We start from the raw sequence: 12,985 nt of genomic DNA, 5'->3' as shown, positions 1-12,985 counted from the left end.
TATTACTTTAATTTAATTTTTAATTGGATTTTTTGTTCTATAGGGAAAGCTGTTGTTGTCGATTATTGTCGTAATATAATTGTCTTTGAGAAGCACATTATTTCATTAATTTCAAATTATTAAATGTTCAAGTTATTATTCAATAAGATTTGTAATACTTCGACGATTATGTGTGAGCTAATGCATCAGGTTCACACCAGAGGGACAGGTTTCTCGCTTTTGAAAGCTAGGACCCCATACCATAACTTCCAGCGCAACGGTGCGATAGTTACTCTGGTTTCCCTTCAATTCACGTTTAAATCTTTCGCCTTTTACTAAAGATTTCCGTGGAGGGGAGCATATGATGAGTCTTAGAGAATAATTTTTTCTTGTACCCGACGAAAGTTGGGTCGTTATATATAACAAAGTAAATTTACAGGTTGCCGAATACAGGTTGCCGAATCGACCATACATGGCATTGTTAATTTAAGTAACAAATGAAAATACAACAGAATTTTCATTGTAAAGAAATTATTGTTTCAATTTTTACGCCTGTATAATAAATCGGTATTTGTTACTCAAAATTTTTCCGGACGAAATTTCTGTATTTGGAACGTGTTTTTGTAAGATTTGTGTTACTTTTTGCACGATGCCTTTGTCAATGTGAAGTTAATTTAGGTTAACAAAAATTGTTTACAATTGATTATTACACAATTGTTTCATTTTGAAATGCTAGTACTTGTCAATAAATTACAAACAATAAAAAATAATCACGGGCTCGTCCGGGATTTGAACCCGGGACCTCTCGCACCCTAAGCGAGAATCATACCCCTAGACCAACGAGCCACTGTGTTGACTGCTGTTTATTATTTGTAATTATCGCTGAGTCTCATAAAAGTGGTTATAAATTCATTTTTAAACGTCGTTTTATCTCAATATTATTTTATTTCTATAAATTAGTTGTTCGATTTTCTTTTACAGTAGTATTACCTGTCTACTCAAAATAAATGATCGTAATGTGATAATTTATCAAACTTTACATTCCAATATGTTATTTCTCATCTAACATTCATATGACACTTTTGGCGTCTAATTAAGTTTAAATCTGAATGTAGTTTGCTGGAGAAAATATCATGTACATACATAATCAGAAAATTGTACATATTTTTTTCTTACTACGGTGATACGCTTAAAGGAATCTTAACGTTTTTTCATTTAGGTGTGTTTAATGCGAAAATAAAATCTCGTATTCTTTCGTGTAATTAGGGATCAGCCAGTGAGTCTACGCTCGTGTGTTTATTAGCGGCGAAAGAACAAACGACACGTCGTGTACAACGTTTACATCCAGATTGGGACGAAGGCTTCATCAAGGCGAAACTGGTTGCATATACATCAAGTAATTATCACGCATTACACTACGCTCTCTTTTAATTTTACGATCGTTTTCTTGAATTAACGTAAACTTATTTATATTGCAATTATCGGACCATCGGATATTATTGCTTATTAATACTGGTGTGTATAGTACTTTCGTTATATCCTATTTTGACAATTTCATAGAGAAACACAATACAACTTTCAAAAGCAAAACTGTATCTAAGTAACAATCAACCTTTTCATCGCAATTAATAATTAAGTAAAATTCTGAATCCAGTGCAAATGTTATCAGTTGCAAAATAAAATACTTATTTTTGAAAAAGGCCGCTGAAAACGAAAGTTTATTTAAGAGTTGTTTTATTTTTTGAAGCCTCGTGATGATGTTACGCCTAGGGCCTCCAAAGATACCATTTTCTGTGATAGATCAATCGAATTCTTCGGTAGAAAAGGCGGGACTGTTAGCATCGGTTTCCATGAGACTTTTATCCACCGACGACAAATGTGCTCTTCGAGGTGAAACGTTACTCAAGGCTATTAAAGAGGATCTGGAGAAAGGTTTGATACCATGTTACGTGGTGGCCACCTTAGGTACAACTGGCACGTGTGCCTTCGACGATCTTGAAGAATTGGGGCCAATTTGTAACGAGTATAACGTATGGTTGCACGTTGATGCCGCTTATGCAGGTTAATAATGCTGTATTTAATGACTACTTTCTGTATCAAGGGGATACAAGGGGAAGCTTTTCATTTAGTAGTTACCCACGAGAAAAATTCCAAAACTGTCACCTATTTTCAGAAGCCCCAAGGTGTACCCTCGTTAATCTTTACGACAAAATTACAAGCAATCTAGTCTTCGAACATCGTTAAATATTGTGTTCTTATCGACTGGTTTTAAGATATATTTTCAAGTATAATAATTTCAATGAAATACTAAATATTTTCCCTTATATTCACAGGTGCTGCTTTCGTTTGCCCCGAGTATCGATATTTAATGTCGGGCGTTGATTATGCTGACTCTTTCAACGTTAACGCACACAAATGGCTACTGGTGAATTTTGACTGTTCTGCGTTATGGTACGCATTATCTTTCTTTCACGATATTGTGATTGAAGATACACGTTTATTCATTTTTTCACTGTAATTCTAGGGTAAAAAATTCTAGGCGACTTATCGAAGCGTTCAACGTAGATAGAATATATTTAGAACACGATAACCAAGGGCTTGTTCCAGATTACAGGGTGAGTTATTTTTTCAACGATTTAATTCATGTTCTTGCATGACACTACCAAAAAGAATCAACAGTTTATTCTACTTTGCACAAAAGTATCGAGCAAGCTGTTCGTTTACTCGACACTTTTTAATTTCTTTGATTTCTTTGAAAAATTGACTAGAAGTGAATACATTCTCCAATTATTTATCAGCATTGGCAAATTCCTTTGGGCCGTCGTTTTCGTTCCTTGAAACTTTGGTTCGTGTTACGCATCTACGGGGCGGAAGGCCTCCAGCGACACATAAGACATGCGATCAAATTGGCCACAATGTTCGAGGAATACGTGAAATCTGACAATAGGTTCGAATTGATGACTGATAGGCTCATGGGCTTGATTTGCTTCAGAATGAAGGTATGTAAAAAATGTGTACATGTTGATATACGTATATAAGGTGTAAATCGAAGGAAAACTGTTTCAATGTTATTAAAATATTAGGTCATCCCATAAGTTCGTACCGAATTTAAAAATTCAGATCGATATTTCCAACGAACCTTTACATTTGACAAAAAGAAAACGTAAGCGCCTTCTCGTTCCACAACTTTTTTCTATTTTTTTAGTAATACCATTATGTCGTCGCTGTAGTATTTCCTTGAATTTTCCTTTTCCGTTCTCGGCACGAACTTATGGAACGACCTAATAATTGAATTGTAAAAATGAAAAATTTTTAATCTGAAGAGCAGTCGTTAAGTGTTTGATTAAGAATCATGAGTTACAATTTTGTAACTGAAATTTTTACTATAAAATTGAAAGTTCTCCAACTCACCTTAAAATTGTAGGTTTCATATTTTTAGCATCAGACTGGAAGGCAGAAAAAAGTGTTCATTCATATTCCTCGCAGAAAATCGTGAAAAATTTCATGCAATGCACCGTCATAAATTTGAATAATTTTCTCGAAAAACGCAAACTACTTATTTTCACTGCTTTGGTAGTTCTAGCCTTAGAAATATACAATTTTACAAATTTTTGTGATACTACAAAGTACATAATATGAAATTATCGTATTTACGAGATAACTATTCTTGAAATTTATACGCCGTTAGCTTCTAATACATCTGATTACCGATTTCAGGGCGACAATCAATTAACCAAGGAACTTCTCAGCCGCATAGCAGCCGAGAGAAAGATTTACGTGATTGCCGCAACCTATCGCGACAAATTAATCATGCGATTCGTAGTGTGCAGTCGTTTGAGCCGTGAAGACGATATCAGGTTCGCGTGGAACGAGATCACGAAACACGCGACAGAAATTTTGCGAACACGAGCACCTTCTGAAGAAACGTTCGAGCATTTTCAAAAATCCTCGGACAATATAACGGAAACGATCAAATCTTTGCACTTCACGTCGAAAGCGCAACAAATAACGTAGAACACGTTGCTCAACCCTTCTCTCCTCCTCGTTTATACCACACGTTCGTATCTCTTCGGGGTGATTACTCATCCAACGGACGAAAGTTCGCGTTTCAGACGTATCTTTGGATCTACACGATTAACCCTTTGTACTCCGAGCATTTTTTTATAAGATTAGACAGCAATTTCAGTGTACTTTTGCAGTGAAACTTTTGAAAATATAAAGATTTGTTAAGAAAAAAAGGATTTTCAATATTTAAGTTGCATTATTTTAGTAATATTAAAAAACTTGAATTTTACGTTTCTAAGTTCTCCAGAGCGATTAAGTATGTCGCCATAACAACGCCTTTCGAGCGCAAAGGGTTAATATTGTAGTTTATAGGCAACAAATATAACGTTTATTTATTGAATACGAAACTTTTAGGTGTATTATCGTAGAAATAGTGAGATACAGAAAATGGTAGTATATAAAGAAACATCTTTCATTGTGTACATAATTAGTTATACTTTACGTATTGTAGTTTGCAATCTGGATAGATATATTTTACGCGAGCTTTACGTAAATTTGTATTTGTAACACGTGAAACGTGTTTATGTTAGTTTTGTTGTCGCAATTTCAGGGACGAAATTTGTATCTTGCTCGTTTGTTTCTTTTCTGTGCGATGGACGAAGCTACAGTTGCGTCTTTTCTCATATATCGAAGAGTCATTAAACTTAAAACATACACGAAAACTGATGTCATTCACAGGGGCCCGAGTAGTGAGCGCCAGAAGTCGAGCAGCCATTTATCTTTCAAGAACGATATTTTAGGTTAAAAGACAATTGTCAATTGATATCTTTCATAAAACTCCAGACAAGTGTCCTCTTCAGTAGGTTTTTGGAGCCTCTGGACGTTCCCGAATAACTTGGCTCTGATTATTGTCATAAAACTGTCCTCAGGGCCTACACTCGGTCCTATCCAACCGTTAGTTCGCGTACGCGGCTTTCCTTCGTTTCGAGTGTCATGCGACCTTTTATATTTCATCCTTGTCTAACATATGCAAATGTCGATACTTGTTAAGCAAACGAAACATTTTATTTCCTTCTCTATTTGCATTTCAACCGTTACACGTCTTTTTTAATTACGATAAATGTGCTATCTCATAAGGACGTTTTGTAAATAGAATAATATAACACCATCGTTCACTAAGTATTAGGACACCCATCATGTTCGTGACGTGCATCTGTGTTTAACACTGACGTCCGCTGTCACGTATACAGTTTTCGGTTTTCGGCCGACATTGTTTAACGACTGTTTAGGTTTGTTTCCCATTCGGTAAGTGTCCCGATACTTGCGAAGGGAAGTGTAGGTTGGTAAAATTACTGGAGCACTTGTTAAAGATAAGTTATTTAATCGTGTTAAAGATAAGTTACTTAATCGTTAAAGATAAGTCATTTTTATTTTATAAAACGAGAAATGCGATTTTTCGTGAACGGAAAAAAATAGAAAATTTTATTATATGAAAGTTTTGTGAAAGAAAAAATTCAATGGAGGCGCCAGGCATCGATCCTGGTACCTCTCGCATGCTAAGCGAGCGCTCTACCGTATGAGCTACGCCCCCGTTGTTTTCACGTGTTTTATTTTACCAATTTCACTGCACTCACTTCATTATCTATTTAAATTAATTCATTTTAAAGATTCGATTTTACTTATTCTAAAGTAAGAACATATATTGCGATAACGTGATAAAGCTAAATTAATATTCACCCGCGCGCTATCGTGAACAAGCGTACGCGTGAATCTCTGATCGGCCGTCCCTGAGCGCGGGCCTTACGCGCGCTCTGATTGGCCAGTGTTTTTCGTTAATAATTCAAAAACGAAGCTTCAAACAACATTTTGGTCAAGGAAAAAGTTGTTCAGAGTCACCCTAGCAACACTCTTACACTCTTTACGGGACACCCTGTATATATCGACGAAAAGTGGCGAATTTCATTTGTTTTATAAAACGCAAAAGTAAGAAATTTCACGGAGAAACGTGTCAAATAAACTATTTATCATAGTTGGCCACGATCAATGCTTCCAGCAACAATAAAACATCATGACAGCAATGGTCGTTTGTTTGCGTGTATGTCATGCTTTCCTCGTAGCAACGTTCGCCAATAAAGAACTTTCCTTAAATACATCTAAATTCCTATTAGGATTAAGCATAATCGTCTTCATGAACAAATTCACTAGTTTCGCCGTTTTATGCCCAATGAGATGCTACTTACGAAGACCAGAATATCGTTTCGAAGAATCCAAACAGTTTTAGTAAGGTAGCTAAAGAGAGTTGCAGTTATGTTTTCACACTTCAATACAAACATATTGTCTCACGTTTGTAAATTACATTCTCTACCTTTTTCTCTAACGTAAATTCTAATTAATCAATATAACGTGTTATTTTTTTATTTACCAAACTCTGTGGAGATACGTTTGTTTTTGCAAAAAGATTTATGTGAGGTTGGAATTCACGTCTAGCAACACCATCTACTGTCTGTGTCAGATTAGAAGAGGAATTTAAACTTTCTCTCGTTTAAATAATAATTACTGTCCAATTTCTGATTAAATTCGCCAGGAATTATTAATAGTAAAATGTAGAATTAACAATGTATCCGTTACATTTATAAAACGATATTCTAGCTGGTTGTGTTTACCGGTATTTCTCCTTCAATTTTTCAAATTTCAATCAGTTTTGTACGAAGAATCATTTCCAAGCAATTATGTTGATTTCGCTAAAATTCATTAACTCGTGTCGTAATGTACATAGAAATTTTTCGTCGAATAAGAGAGGAGGAGAAAAGGATCTACCACCATGCGCGAAGCTAGCCAAATTCGAATCATGTCAGCTGGATCCCTGCATGCTGGATCCATGCAAACCGGAACCAACAGTGGTAATCATCGGTGCTGGGATGGCTGGACTTTCTGCGGCTCATCGGTTGACGCAATGTGGCCTCCAGAATTTCACGATATTAGAGGCGACGGATAGGTATATTCTACGTTTCACGCGAAACATACCAAAAAATTTTCCTAACACTCGCTACTTTTCGTATAAAAACACAGGAATCGACGTATTCAATTAGTTGTGACACGTAGTAATTAACTAAGTCATCCTGAAATACTTTCGCAAGATCTTTTGTCATTAAAAATTAAGAAATTTTTATTACTAATTTTATTATTAAAAAAGTGCAGAAACTGATTATTACAAGAGTCGACAAAGATTTGCCAACGTTTGCCATGTTGCTTTGACTTTTGTAGAATCTACGTATGTAAGTGGACCTTAAATTGTCTCTTAGAAAATTATTTTATTTTCGGTGGATCATATTCCTTAGAACTAAATTCTCAACATGAATTTATTCAGAAATGAAGATTCCCGTGAAAAAATGTTATAACTTTGTAGATTCACCCCTTTTCAAACAGTCTTCTTCCGCACCTCTGTTGCTCTATTTAGCTCAAGTATTCTAGGCTTTTCACGCGACTCTTTGAAGCTACTTTTCCCGAAAACAGAGTTTCATAAGAGAGAATTGTATTCTTCACTTTCGATTCATTTTCTCATGTACAATCATCACCTTTCCGCTTGCACAATTCATTTCACGATGCTTTGTATAAGACCACGTAATGATAATGAAATGATAATATAAAAGATAACATAGAAAACAGAATTGAATTAATGGTATCGATAACGGATCTTGTTCGCAGACCAGGAGGTCGAATTCATTCGTGCTGGTTGGGTGACGTGGTGGCCGAGATGGGCGCCTCTTGGATCGAAGGAGGATGCGTGGCAAATCCTGTGTTCACCCTGGCTGCTCAAGAGGGTCTGTTAAAGCCACCCATATTCAGGCCCGATCCAAGTCGCGGTCTTTTCTGCACGAGCGACGGCAGAGCTATCGATCTTCCTGTCAGCATCACGGCTTATCACACGTTTCGACAGATCGAACAACAAGCGGCCACCCTTTTCTCTCTAGGTTGTGGCCGCACTCATGGCACTTTGCTGAATTTCATGGGCGTTAGGATTCAACAGGAGCTCCACAATTTCCCGGAGGAGCAACGGTACAGTTGCACAGGTCAACTGCAAACTTTATCGGCAGCGATGTAAAAGTAGTTGTGGACAGTTCTTTGATTGTCGTTAGAAGTTGCTCGCGATATGAAGTACCTTAACCTGGGGGAACATTGGCAGGTTTTCGTTAACGTTTTACATTTGCTTTAATTGCATCTTTTGCGATTGTACTACAAGTGTGAAGATGCATCAAATTTTTGTCCTTCTCATTCTGCAATACGCGTTAATCAACTGCCACTGTTACCCGGTAACTTTTGTAAAATTGGCACATCACGTAAATAGCATCAACAACTAAAGCTTTACTAAGTTACATTGGCACTTAAATTTGTTTCTCTTTACGTTCAATGCGTTCTCTTTTATATTTTTTTCATTTATTCGGAGGATTAACGTATTTTTAAATTAATCAGTTTGTCGATGTAATTAAAGGCACGACATGATTAGTTATTGTGATCTAAACTTTTATTTACTTATTTACATCTTAATTAAATGAAACTTCTTGATTACTTACACGTTCGTGTGTAGAGGGAGTTCCCCTAGCACCGGACGCTTAAGGTTTTTCTTAAATAAATCTCTTTACCTGTACACACGCGACTGAAACGCGTAGAAAACTTATTTTTGCTGGTTTTATCTCCTCTAAGGGATACGAGGAATAACGGCTCGGTAGCGTTTCAATTATTACAGATACAGCTAATGTCCGATATCAGCGGCGTTAAGGGAACTCCCCCTATAGCTGCCAATGTTATCCCAGTTTACGGTATTTATTATAAAATGCTTTTTGTATGATACTCGTAGGATAATGACATTGCTCGTGTTTATAAATACAAACAAATGCGAAACTTATAGTTAGTACACGTGCACTGCGTAGATTTTCAAAGTCGTATTTCTCGAAAACGAAGCCTCGCATATAAAAACTTTATTCTGCATTTTCGACTTGTTTTTCCATAAGAAATCACCACGATTGCTGGAGCACTGTATTTTTAACTGAAACAGCTGACTTCGAGAACAGGTTTCAAAATTGAGAAGCAATGTACGAAAATAAGTAACGATTGAAATAAGTAACGATGTTTATATCGGTCAACGTTACGTTACATCACTGTGTTGTTAATGATATAAGATCGCAAACATGTTCCCTTTCGATAACGTTGGTTGCTTTGTGTTTTCAGATACGACGCAGCCAGGGTAATGTACGGAATGACGAACTGCGTGAGATGTCGATGTGGCGATGATCTATCGCTGGTCTCTGCCGATCAATTTGGTAGTTACATAGAGATTCCTGGTGGTAATGTAAGAGTTCCCCTTGGATACGTCGGAGTGATTGCTCCTCTGCTGAGAGACTTACCGAGTTCTTCACTTAAGTTAGTTAAATGACACAATAAACGACATTACCATACGATACATTTGATTTTTGAAGCATAGTAAAGTGGAAAATACTATGAGAAGCATTAATGCATGATATGTTAAATATTAATGTATTATGTGATTATTGATATTTCCCAAATCGTTGCAAGCTGAAGCAAAACTGAATTAGGAGTACTTGCACTTTTGTTTAATATTATTTTAATTTAAGTATTAGGACACTTGTCGAATGTGAAGCACACTGGAATCCACTGAATTCTATCGAAACAAGCCTTATAATCACACTCGAAGAACCGATACATTTGCTAGTCACTTCAAATCTTTTAACATCGATCGAACGATTTTATATTCAAGTCTTTCGCTTGGTAATTTCGAAATTTTGACGAATCTAAAATAGATCACGCTTAGATTTAGCAGTCGTATCATAGAAATCGGTGCCAATTTCATAAAACCAAACTTAATTTTTTATACGAACTTTAATGCTAAGTTAATCTGTTTAACCAAATTTCTTCAATATAGCTTTCTGTATAACATTTTTGAAATTTTACATTCACTGATCAACCTGTTAACTTCGTTGCTGCAATATCCAATTTTAGGATCTATCCAACATATTTAACATCCAATGAATACTTAGCTACGATCTCCTCGAAGTTTGATTTATTGATAGTTATTCTTAGTCAGAGTTGGATTTTATATGTGCTATTTTAGTGATCCATAAATCAACGCGTGTTACGAAAAGTAGCACGTTTAAAATGTTTCACAAAATAATTGCTCTTATACCGTAATTCTTTTCTATGAAAAAGTCGACGAAACACGATAAACTCAATTCCTTTAGATTTTTCACTTAAATCACATTCACAATCATCAACATATATAAACACCAATGTTCGCCGCCCTTTTGGACATTTGGAGCACCTCAGACTTTTGTCTTATATCTCCATTCAGCAAGGATATCTACTCTCTATCCAAACCACAGCCGTTAGAACAAGTTTGTCCAATTTCGCCTAATTGAACCCTAATTGACGCAAGGATTCTTTCTCTTGGGTTTCGATAATATTCGACGATTGCAAAAGCTCGTGCCTGATCTTCAGAGGTGGCAGGAACCTTATCGACTTCGTCACAGATGTTTGTTTCAGCATCGTGCTGGACTCTGTTCAAAATAAGAGTAATCTCGCTCTCGGACCGATTCTCGTCCGTTCTGCGCATAGACAGAGAGCGTAGGAGAGGGTAAGACGGAGAAAAACGTAGGTGGTTCAGTGGGGGTTTGGACGTTCTAGTGGTTCTAGTCCTGCCTTAGGCACGTCCCATGCGCGAAGCGAGGTTACTCTCATTTTGAACAGAGTACATATATATTCCTATTGGAAATGAGTTACGAAATGAAATAGTCTTTTTAACTTATGATATACTATTTATCGACGGACTCAGAGGAAACGTCTTTACTCTCTTGAATGTTCGAAAGGACTGTTCCTGGGCACCTAAAAAGAAAGTTAGGGTGCGCTTATACCAAGGAACTGTTTACTTTATGGTATCACAGTGTGCAGTGCGTGACTCGAAGACGGACACCAGACACATCCGGTGGAAGCCTTAGTGCCTTTGCTTAAAATAACGCGGAGACATTTTTGTCCTCACTTGACTATTTCCATAGGGTGTTGTTAGAAATAATCCAACAATTCCCATCGAAAGTTACACCGCTTGTGTTTTATTTTCAAATAATTCTTCGTTTCATTTAATTTCATTTTCGAACGAAATGTGCCTTTGCACACCCCGCTTGTGTTTTATTTTCAAATCGGGGTAGAACTTTTGCAACCATCCAATACTAACGTCTGCACGAAATTTCAGCCCGAAGCAGACGTAAACAGACAAAAGTGTGACCAAGTGTGAAATGTGATCGTTTCTTGACAGAGGCGACCGTGACGAAAAGGTCAAACGACGCATAAAACGCATATTTCTTCGTTCCAGATATTGCAAGCCAGTTAGTTGTATCAGATGGGGCGCCATAAGCGAGTCCTGTCCTCGAGCTGTGGTGAAGTGTTGCGACGGCGAAGAATTTCCAGCTGATTACGTGATCGTCACCGTGTCGCTCGGTGTTTTGAAGCACCAACACGACAAGCTCTTCTGTCCAGCATTGTCCGCGGAGAAAGTCGAAGCCATTTGCAAACTGGGATTCGGATATGTTAATAAAGTGTTCTTGGAATACGCGAGGCCGTTCTGGGTTTGGAAGGAAGGTGGGATCAAGCTGGCTTGGTCAGCTGATGAACTTGCTGATAGATGCGATTGGGTGAAAGGTATGGTATACTTTTCTCAGGTGAAGATAAGCGACTCGTGACAAAATTACAGCTGATTCATCGTGAAATTGTGGTAAACAGAAGGTAAAATGAAAACGAAGAATTAAGGAGTGTGTGAATATTAAATTGTACACTTTAGAAATTCGCCTTTTGGGTAAATTAAAATGATTCTTAATACTTTTTTTTTTTTTTTTTTTGGTAAAACCAATGAGAAAATGATATTAAAAATGCTCGAAATATAGATCGAGTAAATTCCTTTTTTTCTAATGAAAATATTGAAAATTTAATTTTTTCATTTGTAATCATCGATTAACTCTTTTCAAAAGTTACGCTTTACTCAAAGACATAGCTCATCTTTATTTAATTGTCCTAGATATCATTTTGAAACGTGCGAGTAAAATTATGTAAAAGTTAGTAAAACTATTTCTAGAGTCTTACAAAACACAGAGAATATTCTAATTTTCCTTAAAAAGTGAAAAACCCATGGAACTTCAGAACATTCTGAAAAATTACAAATCGAGAGATAGGGCATTTCAACTAAGAAGGACAGTATATTCGATTGATTAATTAATAATTCCACGTGTCGTAGGAATTTCGAATGTAGAAGAATTGTCAACTTCTCAGCACGTTTTATGCGCGTGTGTTTGCGGCCGAGAGGCGGCAGATATGGAATTGTGCTCGGACGAAGAGGTTGTGGAATCGATAACCAGAGTTCTTCGACAATTTACCGGTGATCCTACTCTTCCTTATCCGGCAAATCTTCTTAGAAGCAAATGGTGCATGGATCAATACTTTGCCGGTGCATATAGTTACATGGGAATGGACAGTACTGTTGGTCATCAATGTGATTTGGCCAGTCCTTTGCCTGGTTCGTAAGAAAAAAATATAAAAATGAATTCTTAAGGGGGTATTCTGGTTTTGAACTTTCAAAAAATCAATTTTTTTCCGCATTTTCCTAAAGTATTCTGGAACATGTGTGCCAGGAATCGTGTAAACAGTCAACACACTAAAACAAACTATAACTCGTGTAATTTTGATTGTTTTTACTTCGACAAAATATATTATGTATTTTAAATACCCATAAATGTACGTGCAAAATCTTAATGCAAAAGGTTTAATGGTTCTTTTGAAAAAAAATCCTAAAAATTGCTTACAAGATGGCATTCAAAACCAGAATACAGTAAATTCTCTACAAGAGTCAGGAAGTTTGGATTCTACAAGTGACAGTATAGATGGTCCTACGCCTAGGTCTGCGTTATTGCTGCGCCCATGTTATCTCGCTCGCAGTCGGTCAAGC

At 36.6% G+C, this 12,985-nt stretch overlaps 2 protein-coding genes and 2 non-coding genes across 4 annotated transcripts in view; 2 read left to right on the top strand and 2 right to left on the bottom strand.

Moving 5' to 3' along the window:
• Positions 1–3,993, top strand: part of LOC108570308 (aromatic-L-amino-acid decarboxylase-like) — an 8,528-nt gene extending 4,535 nt beyond the window's left edge. Inside the window, exons 3-8 of the mRNA XM_017932147.1 lie at positions 1,246–1,375; positions 1,780–2,040; positions 2,313–2,430; positions 2,504–2,594; positions 2,778–2,978; positions 3,697–3,993. Coding sequence (XP_017787636.1) covers positions 1,246–1,375; positions 1,780–2,040; positions 2,313–2,430; positions 2,504–2,594; positions 2,778–2,978; positions 3,697–3,993 — 1,098 coding nt within the window. The remainder of the gene's footprint in view (positions 1–1,245; positions 1,376–1,779; positions 2,041–2,312; positions 2,431–2,503; positions 2,595–2,777; positions 2,979–3,696) is intronic.
• On the bottom strand, positions 754–825 carry Trnap-agg. The gene has a single exon. It is a non-coding gene; the product is annotated as a tRNA-Pro (tRNA).
• A 1,509-nt stretch (positions 3,994–5,502) lies between the features above and the next one.
• Trnaa-agc lies at positions 5,503–5,575 on the bottom strand. The gene has a single exon. It is a non-coding gene; the product is annotated as a tRNA-Ala (tRNA).
• Positions 5,576–6,797: 1,222 nt separating this feature from the next.
• LOC108570302 (spermine oxidase-like) overlaps positions 6,798–12,985 on the top strand; it is a 12,151-nt gene continuing 5,963 nt past the window's right edge. The window contains exons 1-5 of the mRNA XM_017932141.1: positions 6,798–6,979; positions 7,690–8,040; positions 9,211–9,402; positions 11,363–11,688; positions 12,278–12,556. Of these exons, the coding sequence (XP_017787630.1) occupies positions 6,852–6,979; positions 7,690–8,040; positions 9,211–9,402; positions 11,363–11,688; positions 12,278–12,556 (1,276 nt within the window). The 5' untranslated portion in view covers positions 6,798–6,851. The remainder of the gene's footprint in view (positions 6,980–7,689; positions 8,041–9,210; positions 9,403–11,362; positions 11,689–12,277; positions 12,557–12,985) is intronic.

This window comes from Habropoda laboriosa, unplaced genomic scaffold (genome assembly GCF_001263275.1).
Source record: "Habropoda laboriosa isolate 0110345459 unplaced genomic scaffold, ASM126327v1 scaffold68, whole genome shotgun sequence".
Lineage (NCBI taxonomy): Eukaryota > Metazoa > Arthropoda > Insecta > Hymenoptera > Apidae > Habropoda > Habropoda laboriosa.
The sequence above is the reverse complement of the archived record's forward strand: the minus strand, read 5'-3'. Positions and strand labels throughout refer to the sequence as shown.